This window comes from Meles meles, chromosome 5, assembly GCF_922984935.1.
Source record: "Meles meles chromosome 5, mMelMel3.1 paternal haplotype, whole genome shotgun sequence".
Classification (NCBI taxonomy): Eukaryota; Metazoa; Chordata; class Mammalia; order Carnivora; family Mustelidae; genus Meles; species Meles meles.
This window is the reverse complement of record NC_060070.1, coordinates 21014965-21032866: the sequence shown is the minus strand read 5'-3', so window position 1 is coordinate 21032866 and position 17902 is coordinate 21014965. Positions and strand designations below refer to the sequence as shown.

Genomic DNA, 17902 nt, shown 5'->3' with positions numbered 1-17902 from the left:
GGTTACCCAAAGAAGAAACCAAAACCTCCGTTATAGAGGTAATAAAACCTATCCCTGAAAAATTAGTGGTATTACATAGATGTGTTTATATTGTGTTCTACTACTCCTCGTACTTGCTTTTAAAAAATCAGGAGAATTTAAACAATATGAAAAAATAAATTATAAATAAATATAAAAATATACCTTATAAGATCTTTATTGAAGACATGATTATCACTGTATTTAGGTGCCTAACTATGAGACTATAAATTAAAATACCGAAGAATTCTGTTTTCTCATTTTAGAAAAGGGGAATTTTCTGAAGACAAATGTTTGAAGTTGAGGTAGTAGGACTTCACTAATTTCACAGACTGGTATCATCCACAAATTGTGATGAAATGAAAATCACTTTTTTTTTTTAAGACAAAAGTGGCTTCTAATAGGAAAAGTGCAAATTGGATTTTCTGAATCACAAAAATTCTGAAACAGAAAGAAAAGGTGACAAAATCAAAGTTGTATCTTGGGGTTTCTTTATCACATAGCTACGCTTAGTCTAGGAAAATCTTCCACAGGGATGCTTTTCGTGGCATCCAGTTGGTTATATTCCTCTATGAGTCCTGATAAAGATGATACAGCGTCCATGAAACAGCTTTCTTCCATCCCTTCAATTTGTAGATAGTGATGAAGATGAGCCTATAAATAAAAAATTGGATAATGCTGACCATTTTCAGAAAATTTAATCCATATGTAATTATTCTAAAACATAAATAATTCTTTATTAAAATGATAGTTCACTCAGCTTTACAAGAGAAAGGGCAACTCAAATCCTGTAAACTCACAAGATTTCTCCTTTACATAGTCTGAGTAAACCTCTCCTCTTCAGTTATAATCAGTACAGTGAATAGAGCTGTCAGGATTGCCCCTGATTTGGTAGTGTAATTCATGAGAAGACATCTTAAATAGCCAAAATAAACACATTCAGTTACGAAGGTGTATTGATAATTACCTTTTTCTTGTAGAGCCTCATGAATCTCTCTTTCAGTTCCATGAAGGTAGGCTTCACACATGTGTTATTTGCTAGAGCTAATAATGAATGGGAATGACCCACAGGAGGTACTGAACACAGGCTGGTCTTCCAGCCTTCTTGATTCCAGGAGACAAACTGTAGAGAAGGTTTTAATCTGAGATACAAAAACCGAAAGGTGAGAATGAAGGTTCTGAAAGTATCTGCCATATATGGCAGCGGACATTACTGATGGTACCATTCTAATTGCCCAGTATATAATGTAAGTAACCTATTTTTTACTATTAGCGGTCTCATGGTACAGTCTGACAGTGAGCTAAAGGGATATTTAGTTAGGAGGACATTAAATCTGGGATGAAAAGATGAAAGTATTGCAATTTCCTTACTTTGTAATTCAATAGAGTAGTTTTCCTAAAAATAGACTGTCAAAAAATAGTAAAACATACACTTACAAGCAGTGTAGTGGTAACAATACAACAGTAGTTAAATTTTCTGAATTCTTTCAGAAAATAAAATATCTCCTTTATCATTCACTATTCATAAATAACAACTTTGCAGATTTTATTTATTTATTTGACAGAGAGAGAGAGATCACAAGTAGGCAGTGAAGCAGGCAGAGAGAGAGGGGGAAGCAGGCTCCCTGCTGAGCAGAGCTCGCTGTGGGGCTCGATCTCAGGACCTTAGCCGAAGGCAGAGGCTTAACCCACTGAGCCACCAGGTGCCATCCATAAATAACAACTTCGTACCATTATTATTCTTATTTTACAGCTGAGAAAAATAAGGCTAAGTAATTTGCTGAAGGTCACCCTTTAATTAAATGGCAGCGGTAGAATTTGAAGAGAGGCCATTTGAACTACTACGCTACAATGTCACAGGTAGTACACATAAATTATCATGAAAATATAAAATCAAACCTTTCAATATTTCTGCGAAGATCTGAAACCTGTACATTTCCTCTAACCATAAGGGCACAGGCGAGGTACAGACTATGTTTGGGGTCAGCCCGAATTAGCTGGTGATCTTTACTAAAGGCATCTGAAAACATCTGATCCAACCTAGAACAACGAAAGAATCACTGTTTATACAAAATATTATTTCTTCTGTGTAGAACTACAAAGTCAAGATAGTCACTTATATGTAAAGAAACTTCACATACAAACACCTACATTTCAGTGATCATTTTCTCAAAACAATCTTGATAAGAACAGAGGAGGACACCTTTTATCCTTTATTTAAAGAGATGAAGAAGGTGCTAACATATTATATGTAATAATAGACAGGAACCTAGACCCCCACCCTGGTTCTTATATTCCACGTAACTCAGTACAAATATAATCAGGTTCCCTAGATAACTCTCGATTCTGTGTGCTGAATCTTCAAACTGTCTGGGAAGAGCTGCAGAAATCACACTGTGTTACCTACTCATTCAACACATATTTACTGAATGCCTTCTATGTGCCAGGCGCTATTCTAAGTGCAAGAGCTGCTCACAGAAGTTGCTCACAGAAGTGAGCAACAAAAATTTCTACTCTACTGGGGCTTATATTCGATCTTGGTTATGTGATAGCAAGAACAGAAGACTCCTTTAGGGAATGAAGAGCTGTGGGAGGTTAGTAAATCCTCTGCTACTGTGTTCGAAATTTTGGTGTGTATGTGATTTGGGCATTTTTATGGAGTTAAGGAAACCCAGAAAAGGATTAAGAACCACTATCCAACAAGTGGGCAAACTCATTCTTGATTTATCCTCTGCAAAAAATATAAAAACTAGTAAGGAGCTTTTTGTAATTTTGGGATGCTTATCTTTATTTACATTAGAAATATGGAATTTCAAGAAATCTAAAACACTCCTCATATGTGCTTATTTTATTTTTGTGTGATAAAAATGAGAAAAGGTACAGGACTAACATTAATAAAAGGCACAACAAGAACCATTCTCACTACAAGAAATTGAAGAGCTTTAAAACTGACTTCTATCTAATAGTACAATTTTAGAACAATTTATTATTTTACTCAAGGATAAATGTGCTCATGTGCTGATATATCTATACTACGGCAGGAAAAGGAGTAAAAAGACACAAAGATAGAAAGAATACTGTGACAAGTTCCCTAAGAGTATAAAATCTTTAAGGTCCCTTATACATTATCACAAACACATTTTAAAAATAAACCTTTGTATGATTATAACTATGATTATATGAATACAAAATGCTGCAACAGAATAATTTTTATTAAAATACGCCAAAAAGCAGGGTTAAAAGAAGTTAAATTGGCTTTGAAACATTCAGGTTGAAGGACCAAGTCAAGCATTTTTTTCTTTATGCTGGACTTAATTAGAAATTTCCCGTCTTTATTTTTTAAGAATTAACTTTAAATGTAAAAATGTCTGGACTATCATTATTGTACAGCAAATAGTTTAGCACCAATTTACATTCTATGTGTCCATACTGAAGATGCACATTTAAATACACTAAGTTTTAATATGTGGGGCTGATAATAACGTGATCATTCAGTGAATGATTACCATGTTCCATATACAATGCAAGTCACTTAAGGTCATCGGTGTCCCATGCAGAAAGAGTCCTATCTACTAGTTGGCATAACTGGGTTATTTGTTAACAGCTTAAATAAAAGTTATTCAATAGCACTGTGATATTTATAGTATAGAATTATTACTTTGTCAAAATTTAAACTACAAAAAAGACCTTCATCTGGTTTTTATCATTTACATACTTTCCTCTTAGAGTTTGACAGGCCCTTTTTCTTCAGTCAACTGTGGATGCCAGTGGGACCTATTCAAGCTATCATCACTGTATGTGCTCGGAATATTTTTCAACTACATTTTTTTGTTAAGTAGACTCATTAAGTTTTATGCTTATGACACACAGTTACAAAACAAGGTGTTCTGGAAATGATACATAGCAGCTACCATAAACAGTAACACTGGAAAGCCTTCTATGGTGCTGGACTGGGGTAAGAGCTTTAAAGATATTCTTATTTAAGATACCCAACAAGCATATGAGGCACGTGCACCTGCCCAAGGTCCTATAGCTAGTGACAGAATTGGCATTCAGACTTATGTATGTCAGATTGCAAAGTCCTGAAATCTTTTTCAATAAAAACCAAATCTTTACGAATTTCATTAGCTCAAAAATTAAGATTTAATGTCAAATAGTTTAATATTGACTTTTTAAACAAAGACTTGTAAATAAAGCATTCAAATAACGAAAATGACACAAAGAAAATGACATGGAAAAAATACCCAGAGTTAAAAGTTTTTTAAAAAAACTTTCGAAAAAAAGGTAATTCAAATAATCAAGTCATTGGAATAAAGTTACTCTATCTTACCTTCGGGTAGGAATGTTAACATCTGCCAGTGTATAGAGAGGTGTTAGGCTTGATACAAGATAATGCAGTTGTGGAAAAGGAACTAAATTCATGCTGATTTCATTAAGGTCCATATTAAGGGACCCTTCAAACCTTGCAGAGCTAAAAAATTAACATTAAAGCAAGAGAAAAAAATTTAATGTTAAAATTTTATACTTTGAATGTAGCTTTACTATTCAGCAGGCATTCTTAAGTCCTTTTGCACACCGTTCTACAGTAGAGAATATATGCTTTTTTTGTATTAGTGAAACTTTGTATCATGGATAACATGTATAAAGATAAAGTATAACACACAACATCTATATCAATTCTTATTTGTGGATTATATGATGTGTAACCAAGACACTATTATGTTGCACATTTCTCACACAAAAATATCTTACTTAAAACAGACTTTGAATTAAACACATACAGGTCAATAATTATTTAATTATTCTATAAACTTCATTAAATTCTTCAAGGGTCTGCCTGATGTGCTCTACAATTTGGAATATAATAATGCCAAAGCAGGCTTCTAGATCAAAGTCAAGGAAATATTTTGGACCAACTAACAATAAGGAGATAAACATTAGCTGCTTTAGAAGATGAGGCAATCTATAGCAAAAAATATGCTTACTGTAATCTAACCAAGGTCTCATGTGTTTATCTGTGACAAACTTTTTTCACTTAAAGCCTATTAATATTCTCCGGAATATACCTGGGAAAATAATGCTTTGGAGTAACAGAAATTAAAGTTCTAGTCTTTCACTCCAAGATCTGAAAACGCTAGATAGAATAAAATAAAATTAAAAAACCTCCTGTGACTTAGAGAACCTGAAAGATGTTAATACAAAAATGCTACTACAAGCATCATCATAGGACAAGTGAAGTTTTCAAACTGTCGGAAGTTTTGCCATTAATAGGATTACCTTGTAAGGTTCAGCAGCAAATTGGCCACAATGTTGTTCATTGCATCAAAGGGCTTCTGGTGCCGTTTCTTAACAGCCCCAGCACTTGAAGTAACCAGACTCTTTGGCTTTATAGTTGTGCCCAACTTTCCAGAACTCACCATCAGGTCAATTTTGCTAATGATGTCAAATAAAGACTTTTAAAGGGAAAATATTGGGAGAGAAGCTATTAACAAGAGTGGACATAGATGACATTTTACTAGGAAGGAAAGAAGAGAAAGAAAAACAATTTATTTTTCCTCTTAGATGGGAAGGCTGAAAACGATGAGAATGTTTCCTATGCACATATAAGCGTAACACAAGACTGAACGTATATATATCCATAAATTAGTGTCATTTCTTACTTGGTTGTCAATGGGCAACACACAGTCTGCATGCTCGTTGAGTTCCTTCATTGCCAAGATGCTATTGTAAGGTGAGGTTATGACATCATCCTCACCAGAAGGATAAACTGAAGTCACGAATCTATATACTTCTGGGAATTCATCCTCAAGCATCTTTAAAAGAAATGTGCCAAGTCCAGATCCTGTTCCTGAGAATTAAAATTGCAAAAACAAAAACAAAAACAAACCAGCATAAACTATTCAAAATAAAATTGTGAGGAACTTGGAATTTTATGGCTTTTTTTGATAGGAACATATTTTAAAAACCAGAGCATTATATAGAAGAGAGTTTTGATTCCATTAAAAATTAAAAAATATATACATACAAATACAAAACCTATAAATAAAATGAAAAAGGCAAAAAAAAAAAAAAAAAAAGGGCAAACTAAGGAAAAATATCTCCCACAAATTTGAAGGGCTAAATTTCATCAATAAAGAGGTCTCACAAATTAACAACCAAAAAAACATGAATAATACAACAGAAAAATGGGTAAAGTATGTAAATATGTAATTCATAATAAATCAAGTGGTGACTAAATGTAAGGATGGTCAACCCTTCTTCTAATCAAAGAAATCCAAGTTAAAACAATCTAATTTTGAATATATTAATGTTTTATAATACTCAGTGTTAGTGACAGTGTGAGGAAATAAATCCATATAGATTGTTTCTAGTATGGATTGGTGAAATAAAGTAGGGAAGTACTTATTAATATCAATCAAAATTTAAAATGTATTCTTTGCTCCCACTTTCCTTTTGGGAATATTACCTACAGCTGTAGGGGCATAAACAGGCAGAAATGTATGTACCAGATAGTCAAGTGGGGCTTGTTTGTAATAACTAAATATCATGAACAACTGAACATCCACTAGTGGGAAATGGACTTCAAAAAGTATATATATACACACACACACACACACACACACACACACACACACACACATATATATTTTTAAAGATTTTATTTATTTGTCAGAGAGAGAGAGAGAGAGAGAGAGAGAGCAAGTGCACAAGCAGGAAGAGTGGCAGGCAGAAGCAGGCTCCCTGACGAGCAAGGAGCCCGATGCGCAACTTGATCCCAGGGTCCTGGGATCACGACCTGAGCCGAAGGCAGTGGCCTAACCCACTGAGCCACCCAGGCGTCCCCCAAAAGTATATATTAGCACAATTGAATTCTAGGAGACAGAGAAAATAATGAAAGACATTCAGGAAAGACATAAAGTGAAAAAATGTTGGAATAATATGCACTGCATGATCTTATGTTAAAATACGCACACGTACTTTTAAAGGCACAGAAAATATCTGGAAGGACAGACATAGGCAAACTTGATTACCTGTGAGGACAGAGTCTAGGATTTAGATGTCAGAAAGGAGACCATTTTTAACCCTCACTGTTATTTATTTTTGTCAGTAAATTATGAATATAGTCTTCTGAGATTTTGAACAAAAGAGAGATTAAAAAAGGCACTATAATTAACTATAAATCAAATTGGTTTTTTGAAAACTTACCCAAACTTTTAGGTTAATTATACTAGTAAATAGAGAATTTGTTTCTTAATGATTACGATGGTCCTCCAAAGGCATGGTTACATAGAAATTATCACTTTAATTTTAAAATGTTATCATACTGAATAGTATGTATAAAAATCAATTTATGGGGCGCCTGAGTGGCTCAGTGGGTTGGGCCTCTGCCTTCGGCTCCGGTCCTGGTCTCAGGGTCCCGGGATCAAGCCCCGCATCGGACTCTCTGCTTGGGAGGGAGCCTGCTTCCCCCTTTCTCTCTGCCTGCCTCTCTGCCTACTTGTGATCTCTCTCTCAAATAAAATCTTTTAAAAAAATAAATTTATATAATCTGCTGAATATAAAGTCTTAATCTGAGCTCAGAGAAAAATTGTATGGCAAATTTTTCTTTTAAAACTCACTAATCCTTTTGGAAATTATCAAAATATGATATACGTCTAGTTCATAAAACAGAGGAACAAAATACTTCATTTGCAAGGTACAGGATTCCCCGGGGAAAGGAAGCAATGCAGATCACTTATTCTAGGTCAAGGCAATTAGTATGTAAGGAATGGTTTAAAGGAGCTGACTAAAAGGATTTCTTTTATTTATGTCTCTTATTGGACACAAGAAAGGATGGAAAGCAGTTAAAGAGTATGATATTTCTTAGCAAGGATACCTATGAACAAGCCAGAAATGCTTAGTTTCTAGGTGGGATATGAGTCTACTCAAGCAAACTCATAGACAAAGTAAGGATTCCCAGAAAGCTCACATACACTGAAATGTAGCTGGAAATTTTATGAAAGAACTAAAAGTAGAAGAAGAAAAAACTTCAGATTCAGTTGTACTGACTCTTAAAAGGGCTTCAATTTATAAACAATGGTAATAGCAACAAAATTTGGCAAAAATTTAAACTAAGAAGCAGTTATGTATATACTCAAACACATACAGTGTTAAAAGTTGTATCTTTTTTTTTTTTTTTTTAAAGATTTTATTTATTCGACAGAGAGAGAGAGATCACAAGTAGAGAGGCAGGCAGAGAGAGAAGGGGGTAAGCAGGCTTCCTGCTGAGCAGAGAGGCGGATGCGGGGCTTGATCCCAGGACCCGGAGATCATGACCTGAGCCAAAGTCAGAGGCTTTAACGCACTGAGCCACTCAGGCGCCCCTAAAAGTTGTATCTTTATTAAGCATAGGTCTGAAAATAGGCTACTGTTCGCAAAATGAATTTCCACTTACACTTTCACATTACCATAGGGAAATGAGTGCATAACTTTACCTCCTCCCATGGAATGTATTATAAAAAAACACTGCAAACAATCACAGTGCTCTGCCGACTTTCTGAGTTTCTCTAAAATCTGTTCTTGATAAAGACTGCCAAAAACTTTGTGCCCCACAGCCCTGAAAAAAAAAAAAAAGAATATAAATTACAAAAATACTCTGACATTTATTGTTTCAAGATTTTATTACTTCTGAACTAAATGAAAAGATTGCAGAAAAACTTAAAAAAGCATTTTACTATAATAATTCTTGTTTCATATGAATAAATCATATTGTAGTATTTCAAAGATACTAGATAAAAAATGTAACAAATATAAAGGTCTATAATCCTCAAATATCCTGATAAAATAGCTCATTATCAATGGATATTAAACTACGGTTTTCTAAATTTATCTTCTCCCTTTTTTTTAAAGGTATAAATATAAGACTTTAATTACATAGTTTTTCTCATCTCCATTTAACATAAACACTGATTGCAGTAAGTTTTACATATTGAAGAGCAGAATTTGGTCAACTAGAAAGACATTAAAAATAAAAAATTTTGAAGTAACATATTGGTTTAATAAAGGAGAAAACACTGATCACATGTTATCATTAGTTGAAATGATACACAATAGAAACCTGATATTCATAAGGCTCTGCAAGCCTTTCTGATAATCAAATTTGCATTGAGCACATTGATGCATTAAAAAATGATTAAAAAAACAAATGAATGAGTTCCCCACGACACGCAGTCAGGCTGTGTAACTCAAAAATTACAGAAAAAGTTACACAATTAGTGAAAAGCCAGTTAAGTGGGCAGGTGAATTCATTTGGTGGCTGGTTCTCCCCATATGAGTTTCTAAGAACGCAAAATGTAAACTCATGTTTTAAAGTTTTATTTATTAGAGTCATCTCTAGCCCCTAACATGGGGCTCAAACTATGACCCTAATATCAAGAGTTGCATGCTCTTCTAACTGAGCCAGCCAGGCACCCAGCAAATTCATGCTTTAGTGAAATGATATCACTACACATTAGGAACCTGAGAGACAGGCTACAAATAGATAAAATAGTAAATATTAGATCTGCAAATAATAAGGAGCTACTTAATTTTTAAAAAACAGCAAAAACAGTCTCAATGTAAATTTTCAATGATCTTCGTTGAAGCTTTTTACCCCATTAAAGAGAACAGACAGTTATATATATAAGAGCTAAACACAGCCTTTGGCTGAGCTTCAATGCTGGGACACTGGTCTAGCTTGCAGCTCTTAGCATTCCTGTCAAGTTTGACCAATTGGAGAACTTGATAGAGTCAAATAGTATAAGTAAGAGAACAGTTTATAAAAATAGTTAAAACTTGTCATTAGTATTATGTCAGAATCAATTACAAGGAATTTAGTAAATCAATTTTTCATGATTTTTTCCTAAAAAATGGTGAGAAAAAACTGTAATAGGGTGGCTTTTCAACACTGAGAAACCCCATCACTTATCCAGGGAAAGATGAAGGGCCGAAAAGCCTAGAGGCAGGTCTGGCAGGTAGATCTTGTTTTCATGTAAGCAGGACCTGTTAGAATGAAGGAAAGATCAGTTTTTTCAGATGACAATTTTTTACATACAGCATGTTCTCACCAATTATTCCCTGAGCCAGAAATATCAGTGATGAGCTGCTTGCTATCAAACACATCTCTCAACGGTCCCTGCAGAATTTCATTTACTACCCCTTCCTCCATGTCAATCAAAACAGCCTGAGAAAGAGAAATAAAATCAAATTAGCTTATGTTTTTAGACCTAGTAACTCTGTAAATGAATTTATGAACTAAAAGTTGCATTGTTCTTTTTATAGTTTAAGCTTAGTTAAATCTTTATTTGAATCTTTATGTAGAATCTGTTAAAAGAATGAAAAAAGTAATTTCACTTTGCTCAGAAGGTGGAATACAATTAAAAGGTGTGTTCTAAACTCTCATTCTACTCCAAAATACCACGTGGTATGGGGTGAGGAATAATCCCCTTAACTGATTTTCTAACAACTCCTGTACTCATGTGCCTATGTGATTGTAAATGTTTTGAAAACAAGGTCTCGGAAATTTAGAAGGTGCGCTAACCAGAAAAAAATTCTCAATAAATCTACGGTCTGTTAATGCACTTGCTCAGCAGGAACAACCATGCTGCTCTTCACGAATCACAGCCCAAAACGGTTCAATTCAGATCAGTAAACTTACTGTCAGATGCAAACCAAGGCCCTGGATAGAGGTCGAAGGTGAAACAGGGTCCCTACTCCCAAGAAACCTAATTCATTACCACAAACACTATTGACATGGGCAATAACCTTTACTACTTAGAGGAAAATGAGAATATAAAACATAAAATTAAGTGTGGAAAGAAAAATAGAAGAGATGGGAGGGAAACACAGCAAAATGTAGGCAGGGATATCCCCTACTCTCACTGTTTTGTACTTCCCATGTTTTCTAAACCGAGGAAGATGAGTGAAAAAGTAAAATAAATACTTAAAAAAGCTGAAAAAATTCTGAAATAACTTTAGAATACACTACAAAGCTATTAACTCTTTGATTCAGTGTCGGAGGAAGTGCTTGGTTTACGGGCTTTTTTTAGTTCTTGTGACCCTGTGACTTTAAGCACCTACAGCGTTTCTATGTGCTTTGTACGTATTACCCCATTTGATCCTCACAACCTTATGCATAGGTACTATAATTGCCCCTGCTTTACACTTGAGAAAATGGAGGCCCAGGAAAGCTAAATCACTTAGTTGCGATCACCTGGCTAGTACGTGATGGAGTGGAGATTCACACTCGCTTAGCCTGGCTGCAGAATCTTCAGTCTTCACCATCAAACACCATGCTCTCCTATCTACTGAGATAGTCAAGAGTGATATTTATGAAGTACTAACTACCATGGGGTTGCAACTTATGCCCATTTAAATTATGTGAATTAAACTGTTTGTGGAATTAACTATGCTACTGTAAGCAAGCAACTGAATTAGTCTTACTCAGTATGTCAGAAATATATTTCTAATTGCACAATAGCATATCACAGTAGAATACTAGAAAGATTATAAAATTATATATTATAAATGTGCTCTTTTATATATAGCAAGCAATATACATATACCTTATGTATACTGGACTATATAGGGTTATTTACTGGCAATTTAAGCTTTTTCTAGGATATTTTATGATAATATGCAAGTTTTACCTAGATGTTGACTTTTGACACCTAATCAACCATAAGAGGGACGTCACTGTATGGGCAAACAGTAGTATACTACAAGTTGTATAAGATTACAAAAAGAAAAAAAAATTAGCTTATAACGGCCTTGTTCCCAAACAGATTTATTTATGATAATTTGTGGACGACTACCCTCAATTACCTTGTAATCTGGCAAAGGAAGCAACAGGAAGATTACAAACGGACATTCAAGTCCCTCTTGAAGTCAGGTTTGATAGAATCATCACTGTCATCATCACTGAACATGAAAACGCTGACATGGCACAGAATTCTTTCAATTCTAGTCATATCAAGCCTTCGATTCGTTTTTCCCTTGGAAATTAATTAAATGAGGAGGAATTATTCTGGGTTCCTCACATAGCCATCCAAGGCCTAGAATCACAGCTGTTTCAGGATTTGATGTTTATTGTTTTCTACCACAACAGCAACCTGGTGATAGCTTTCTGGTCTTTGAGCTATCCCTTAATTGTAATATAGGATTTACAAAACTGAGTATTTACCCATTACAGTGGAGGGACCTGACCACCAAGTTATCTTGTGAAGACTTCAGTGATCACAGCCACTTAATACCAAGACTCCTAAGGAGAAATGGAAGAGTACCTTCTAGGACAAGTCAAAGGTGACAGAGACACACTGATTTATTCTCTCCCAATAGCGTTTTCTCCACCTCCTACCTTGCTCACTGATAGGGTACTGGGAAAGAGCTCAAACTGGGAGTGCTCTAGGAAATGTCAATGTTACTTTTTCTGTAAGATTTGGATTGGGATGTTAGTGCTCTTGGTATCTCCAGGATACCAAGTTTTAGTCATCTGAACAGCCTATAAGTACATGGTCTCTGCCACTAAATTTTGTTTTCCAAGGACATCTGAGATTACGGATACAAGGAGACAGTTCCCAGGTACCACAACACGATTGCTATTTGCTCTTCCAGCCACGACTCCAGGTCTGATCCTTACAGTCTCAATTCCTTCCACCCAAACTGCTTTTCTTTATTGTTACAAAGATTACTGATCAACAACTGGAAAAAGCAGGTTATTGTAGAGAAACAATGCAGAAGTGTTGTTGTTGGAATGAGATTAAGACTAAATATGGGCGACTGACTCAAATCATTTTTGTTCAAGAGGTCTTTTTTTTTTTTTTAAAGATTTCATTTATTTGACAGAGAGAGATCACAACTAGGCAGAGAGGCAGGCAGAGAGAGGATGAAGCAGGCTCCCCACTGAGCAGAGAGCCCAATACGGGGCTCGATCCCAGGACCCTGAGATCATGACCTGAGCCAAAGGCAGAGGCTTAACCCACTGAGCCACCCAGGTGCCCCTGTTCAAGAGGTCTTAATAGTTATGGTATTCACTATAACGTGGCTGGATCCGATCCATGCTTTGGGCTGGGAATAGTAACTGATGCAAAGAAATGTTCCATTACCTTCAAATGAAAAATTAACCTGCATTAGCATGTGTCTGAGGCTTAGAATTAAGAAAGCTCCTTTTGGTATCATTTACCCAGATGTACATTTCCTCTGAAACATTTATTAAAAAAATGCTAAGATAGTGTTTTTCCTCTAAGCACAAAATTTCTCCCCTAAAGTTCCAGGCAGATATAAATGTCTGCTTAATTATATTTATATTAAAATGTGGCTTAGTAAATACTTTTTTTGTATTTGAGAAGTTAAATTAAAATTTTATTCTGATTGTTAGAGAAATATTATTTTTAAAAGACACACAATAAAAAAATCCAAGTATACAGATCTTACTCGTGCTTTCAAAGTACAAATTTTCCCCTTGGAAATACTGCCACCATCACCAACCACTCTGAAAGATAAAAAATGAGAAAAGGTCATAAGATCTCCCAAAGGCTAATACTGCTGTTAGGTAATTAACTCCCGTTTATATAAAGCTACTTACAGGCCCGGTGAGGCAGACACAAAAGGCAACATACAGAAGGTGCCTTTCCTATTTTTCTCCCTTGTTTACCCTCCCCTTAGGCTGAAAAGTGAATACTTTTTGCCCTGGCTTTCTTTGTAGTTAGGGCTGGCCATGTAATCTAGTTCTTACTAATGAGATAAAAGGGAGATATTCTGGGAAGCTTTTCTGATAAAGAGGACCAGATGTAGTCGGTGCCAACTCTTCCCCTTTCCTACCTGGAACATGAATAAAGATGCGATGCATGGAATGGAGGCTGCCACTTTATAGTTATGAAAAAACAAACATGAGGACAAGAAGCCAACACAATAATAATGAAATGAAAGTACATTGGTCTTTTAAGGAACTTCTCTAAGCCTAGATTACCTATTTCCAGATTTCTTTATATGGGATAAGTGGATACTTTTATTGTATAAGCCACCATTACTGAGGTTTCCTACTGTAGCTGAACACACATCAACTGATATAAGTTTTGTATCACCAAGTATCTAAGCCTGTTCCTAGAATGCCATGTTGAACTAAAGTAACTACACCTATGACCAAACACAGAGTATGAGTCAATACAGTTCACAAGAAGACAATATACGAAAGGAGGTTGAATTGAACAGAGATGATGCTATAGGTTGGGTTAGTAAACTATGGTCCTTGGGCTGACTCTCACCAGCTGCTTATTTTCCTAAAGTTTTCTTCAAACACAGCCATGCCCACTTGCTTAGGTACTAGTAAGCTATACCTGCATTCCCATTACAACAGCAGAGTCAAACAGATGTGACACAGACCTTATGGTCTTCAAACCTAAAATAGTCACCATCTGGTCCTTTGTAGGAAAGCTTTGTTAACCCCTAGTATAGGTAAATTCTTAGTACACTATTAAAAAGCTATGGTCATTTCCTCAAATAGATATAGAAACGTACAAAAAAATGTGCTCTTGTTTTTGAAAATTTTTTTTTTTTTTTTGTACTAACATGGAACAGATGCTCCAGGTGTTGCTAGTACATAGAAAGAGTAAAATGCCAAGACTCATCTCCCCTTTTTGGATAAACTTGGGATTTGGGAAATAAGAATGCCCTCACATTAAATTATAAAATAGAGTACAGGAGAGTATAGTTATGTAGTCACCTTATTAAGAAAGAATAGCTCCCTGGGCGCCTGGGTGGCTCAGTGGGTTAAGCCGCTGCCTTCGGCTCAGGTCATGATCTCGGGGTCCTGGGATCGAGTCCCGCATCGGGCTCTCTGCTCAGCAGGGAGCCTGCTTCCCTCTCTCTCTCTCTGCCTACCTCTCTGTCTACTTGTGATCTCTCTCTGTCAAATAAATAAATAAAATCTTTAAAAAAAAAAAAAAAAAGAGCTTGGACCACCTTTCTCAAAAGAAAGAATAGCTCCCTGGCTGAGTCTCAACCAAGTACTACTTAATGAAAGGACTGGCCATCAAGGGTAGAGGTGATGAGAGTGGGAATTTAGTTAGAAGGGAAGCACAGAAAAGGAAGTATGCCAAAGGCAAATTTGCGTCTCTTTAACAGTATTTAGGAGAGAGGATGTTCTAGTTCACAAATAAGAGGGAATCCTACATAACAAGTATCTCCATATAATAAAGATAAATGATACCAGTCATTAAGGTAATACATCTAACTCCCCTTGGTCTGATTCCATGATCACCAAGCAACCTTCTACTATTACTTTTCAAGTAGATTCCCTACAGAAGAGAAAATGTTTTCGAAGGGAAAGGAAGATCTGATGCTCCTGAGTTATGGTTCCTACTGTCAATTACTACATTGACTTTCTGCTTTTCAATTTTCCATTCTCTTTGAGTTTGGTTTATCTGCCTATACTGCAAAGCAATGGACTCATTAACAAGATGTTAAGTTTTTAGTTTGCAAATCTGAGGGTCAAACTCTGGGATTTACCAAGGAAGCAGAGCCTCTAATTAGCCTTCCCTAGGAGATAACTTACCTTAAATACCCAACTAATTCAAACTAGAACTGGAATTAAAAAAAAAAAAAGATTATTTATTTGACAGAGAAATCACAAGTAGGCAGAGAGACAGGCAGAGAGAGATGGGGAAGCAGGCTCCCTGCTGGGCAGAGAGCCTGATGCAGGGCTTGATCCCAGGACCCTGAGATCACTACCTGAGCTGAAGGTAGAAGCTTCACACTGAGCCACCCAGGTACCCTTAGAACTAGAATTTTAATTATATATATAAAGGTGGATCTTCGTGATATAGTTTTTAGTTCAAGTTCACTACAGTTTAGTTTTATTAATTATTTTGAAAATACACAAACTTAATGATTAAACATTAAAAGCTTATGGACAGGGGCGCCTGGGTGGCTCAGTGGGTTAAGCCGCTGCCTTCGGCTCAGGTCATGATCGATCGGTCCTGGGATCGAGTCCCACATCGGGCTCTCTGCTCAGCAGGGAGCCTGCTTCCCTCCCTCTCTCTCTCTCTCTCTCTCTGCCTGCCTCTCTATCTACTTGTGATCTCTCTCTGTCAAATAAATAAATAAAATCTTAAAAAAAAAAAATTTAAAAGCTTATGGACATATCTTTTTAAAAAAATATTTTTTGGGGGATGTATCTTGAATGTTAAAATTACTTTCAGATAAAAGATACATGTGCTCTTTTTTATATAAACAAAAGTAATCTGACAACTGTTTTTCTCTTTTAGCACATTCTATTCCTACAACAAATATTCTTGACTACAAATATTCCTGACTACAGAAGTGTAAAAATGTATTTTTTCTTTCAAAGTTTAGTCATTCTTGAACGCATTAACAACATACCCTGAAGGAAACTTTCATCAGTCTTTCAGTAAAACTTTATTTCAAGGTCATGTTAAAAGAAGGCACATGAGGGGCGCCTGGGTGGCTCAGCTTGTTAAGTGTCTGCTTTCCGCTCAGGTCATGATCCTGGGGGTCCTGGGATGGAGCCCCACATGAGGGTCCCTGCTCATCAGGGAGTCTGCTCCTTCCTTTCCTTCTTCCTTTCCTTTCTGCTAGTGTGCACTCTCTCCAAAAAATAAAATCTTTAAAAAATAAAGAGAAGACACACTGAGGTTTCTTTTTGTTCCTTCAAATGGCCTTAAAAGGAAACTTGCTGTCCTGCTCTGCAGAATAATATGAGAAATATGAATGATATGGGAATGAGAAAAAAAATGCTTTCAATAATGAGAAAAACAAATAATCCAGACAACTTCTTTATAGCTATCAACTGTTTCATTGTCCCTTGAAGAATTCTCACCCAACCCGATAGCATGAAAAGAATCATTATGCCATGTGATAGACTTTAATGCCATCTTACCTGGTATCCACATTTCTAAAGAAGCTGCTTAATGCCTCATCATAAATTCCTTTCTAAAAAGAAAAAAGTATATTTATAACATTTGATTAGTTTTACCTCTTTCCCAAATGAAATCCTTTCGATTTAATAGTCTCACAATACTGTAATGGTTGGTATTTGGCTATGAGAACAACTGCAAAAATGCAAGTTACCATAAAGTGCTTAGACTGATTCTTCCCACCTAAAGAATAAATGCTATAAAATCTATAGATTAAGTTTAGCTGAGGGCGCTGAAGAAAGGAGTCTCCACAGGACTGTAGAACAGACGCGTCAAACGAAAGCTCTGTCTAGATTTCTGGTGATCATTTTCAAGCTGATTAAATTCAGGAATATAACACATGTTACGTAGTGTACGAGTACTTCCCCAATACTCTCTAATCGCTCTTCACAAGAATCCTGTTAACAGTGAGACCCTGAGAATCAGGGAGCCTTAAGACTAAGATCTTTGGCCATCGTTTGTTCTGTGTCTAACGCCAAAAAAACCGTTTAAAAACCAGGTTGTTCTTTCCTGAGGAGATCCCGTTCGCCTTAAACTGGTCAGATAAAAGATCAAATGGACTGATTCTTGCTGGACGAGTCTCGGTGAAAGGCGAGGGGTCTCCGGGCGGCGGGGCCGGTACCTGATTGACCGAGGCATGCTCCCTCAGCGCCAGATCCCAGAAGCAGCAGCCGATCTGGTTTCCGCACTGGCCCACTGAGACAAGCGAGAAGAGCGAAAGAAAGCAGCCATTAGATGGCAAACAAGGCCATTCGGTTGCGTGGTGACCGACTGCTCATCCCCACCCACGAACCCCAGCGCAGCTTACCCTGTACGACCACCGACTGGGTCATACTACGGCGCGCCCAGACGCAGGCACCCGGGAGCCCGCGCCCACTTTCGAACTCCCTTGCGAGCTCCGCCTACCAGCGGCACGCCTACAGGCGCCCGGCAGC

General features: G+C 36.4%; 1 protein-coding gene across 3 annotated transcripts; it reads right to left on the bottom strand.

Moving 5' to 3' along the window:
• Positions 1-180: 180 nt before the first annotated feature.
• On the bottom strand, positions 181-17854 carry TUBE1 (tubulin epsilon 1). Of its 3 annotated transcripts, none has more exons than XM_046004059.1 (12): positions 17776-17854; positions 17590-17663; positions 16931-16983; positions 13468-13525; positions 10104-10219; positions 8493-8614; positions 5679-5866; positions 5296-5471; positions 4349-4489; positions 1918-2058; positions 986-1160; positions 181-672 (listed from the first exon to the last, which is right to left on the bottom strand). In XM_046004059.1, the coding sequence occupies exons 1-12, from the start codon at positions 17798-17800 to the stop codon at positions 514-516; spliced, it is 1428 nt and encodes a 475-aa protein (XP_045860015.1). In that variant the 5' UTR covers positions 17801-17854; the 3' UTR covers positions 181-513. The 3 variants fall into 3 exon arrangements, with proteins under 3 accessions (XP_045860015.1, XP_045860016.1, XP_045860017.1); XM_046004060.1 differs by lacking the exon at positions 17776-17854 and adding an exon at positions 11860-12029 and having other exon boundaries at positions 17590-17607; XM_046004061.1 differs by lacking the exons at positions 13468-13525; positions 17776-17854 and having other exon boundaries at positions 17590-17659.
• Between the last annotated feature and the right edge of the window lie 48 nt (positions 17855-17902).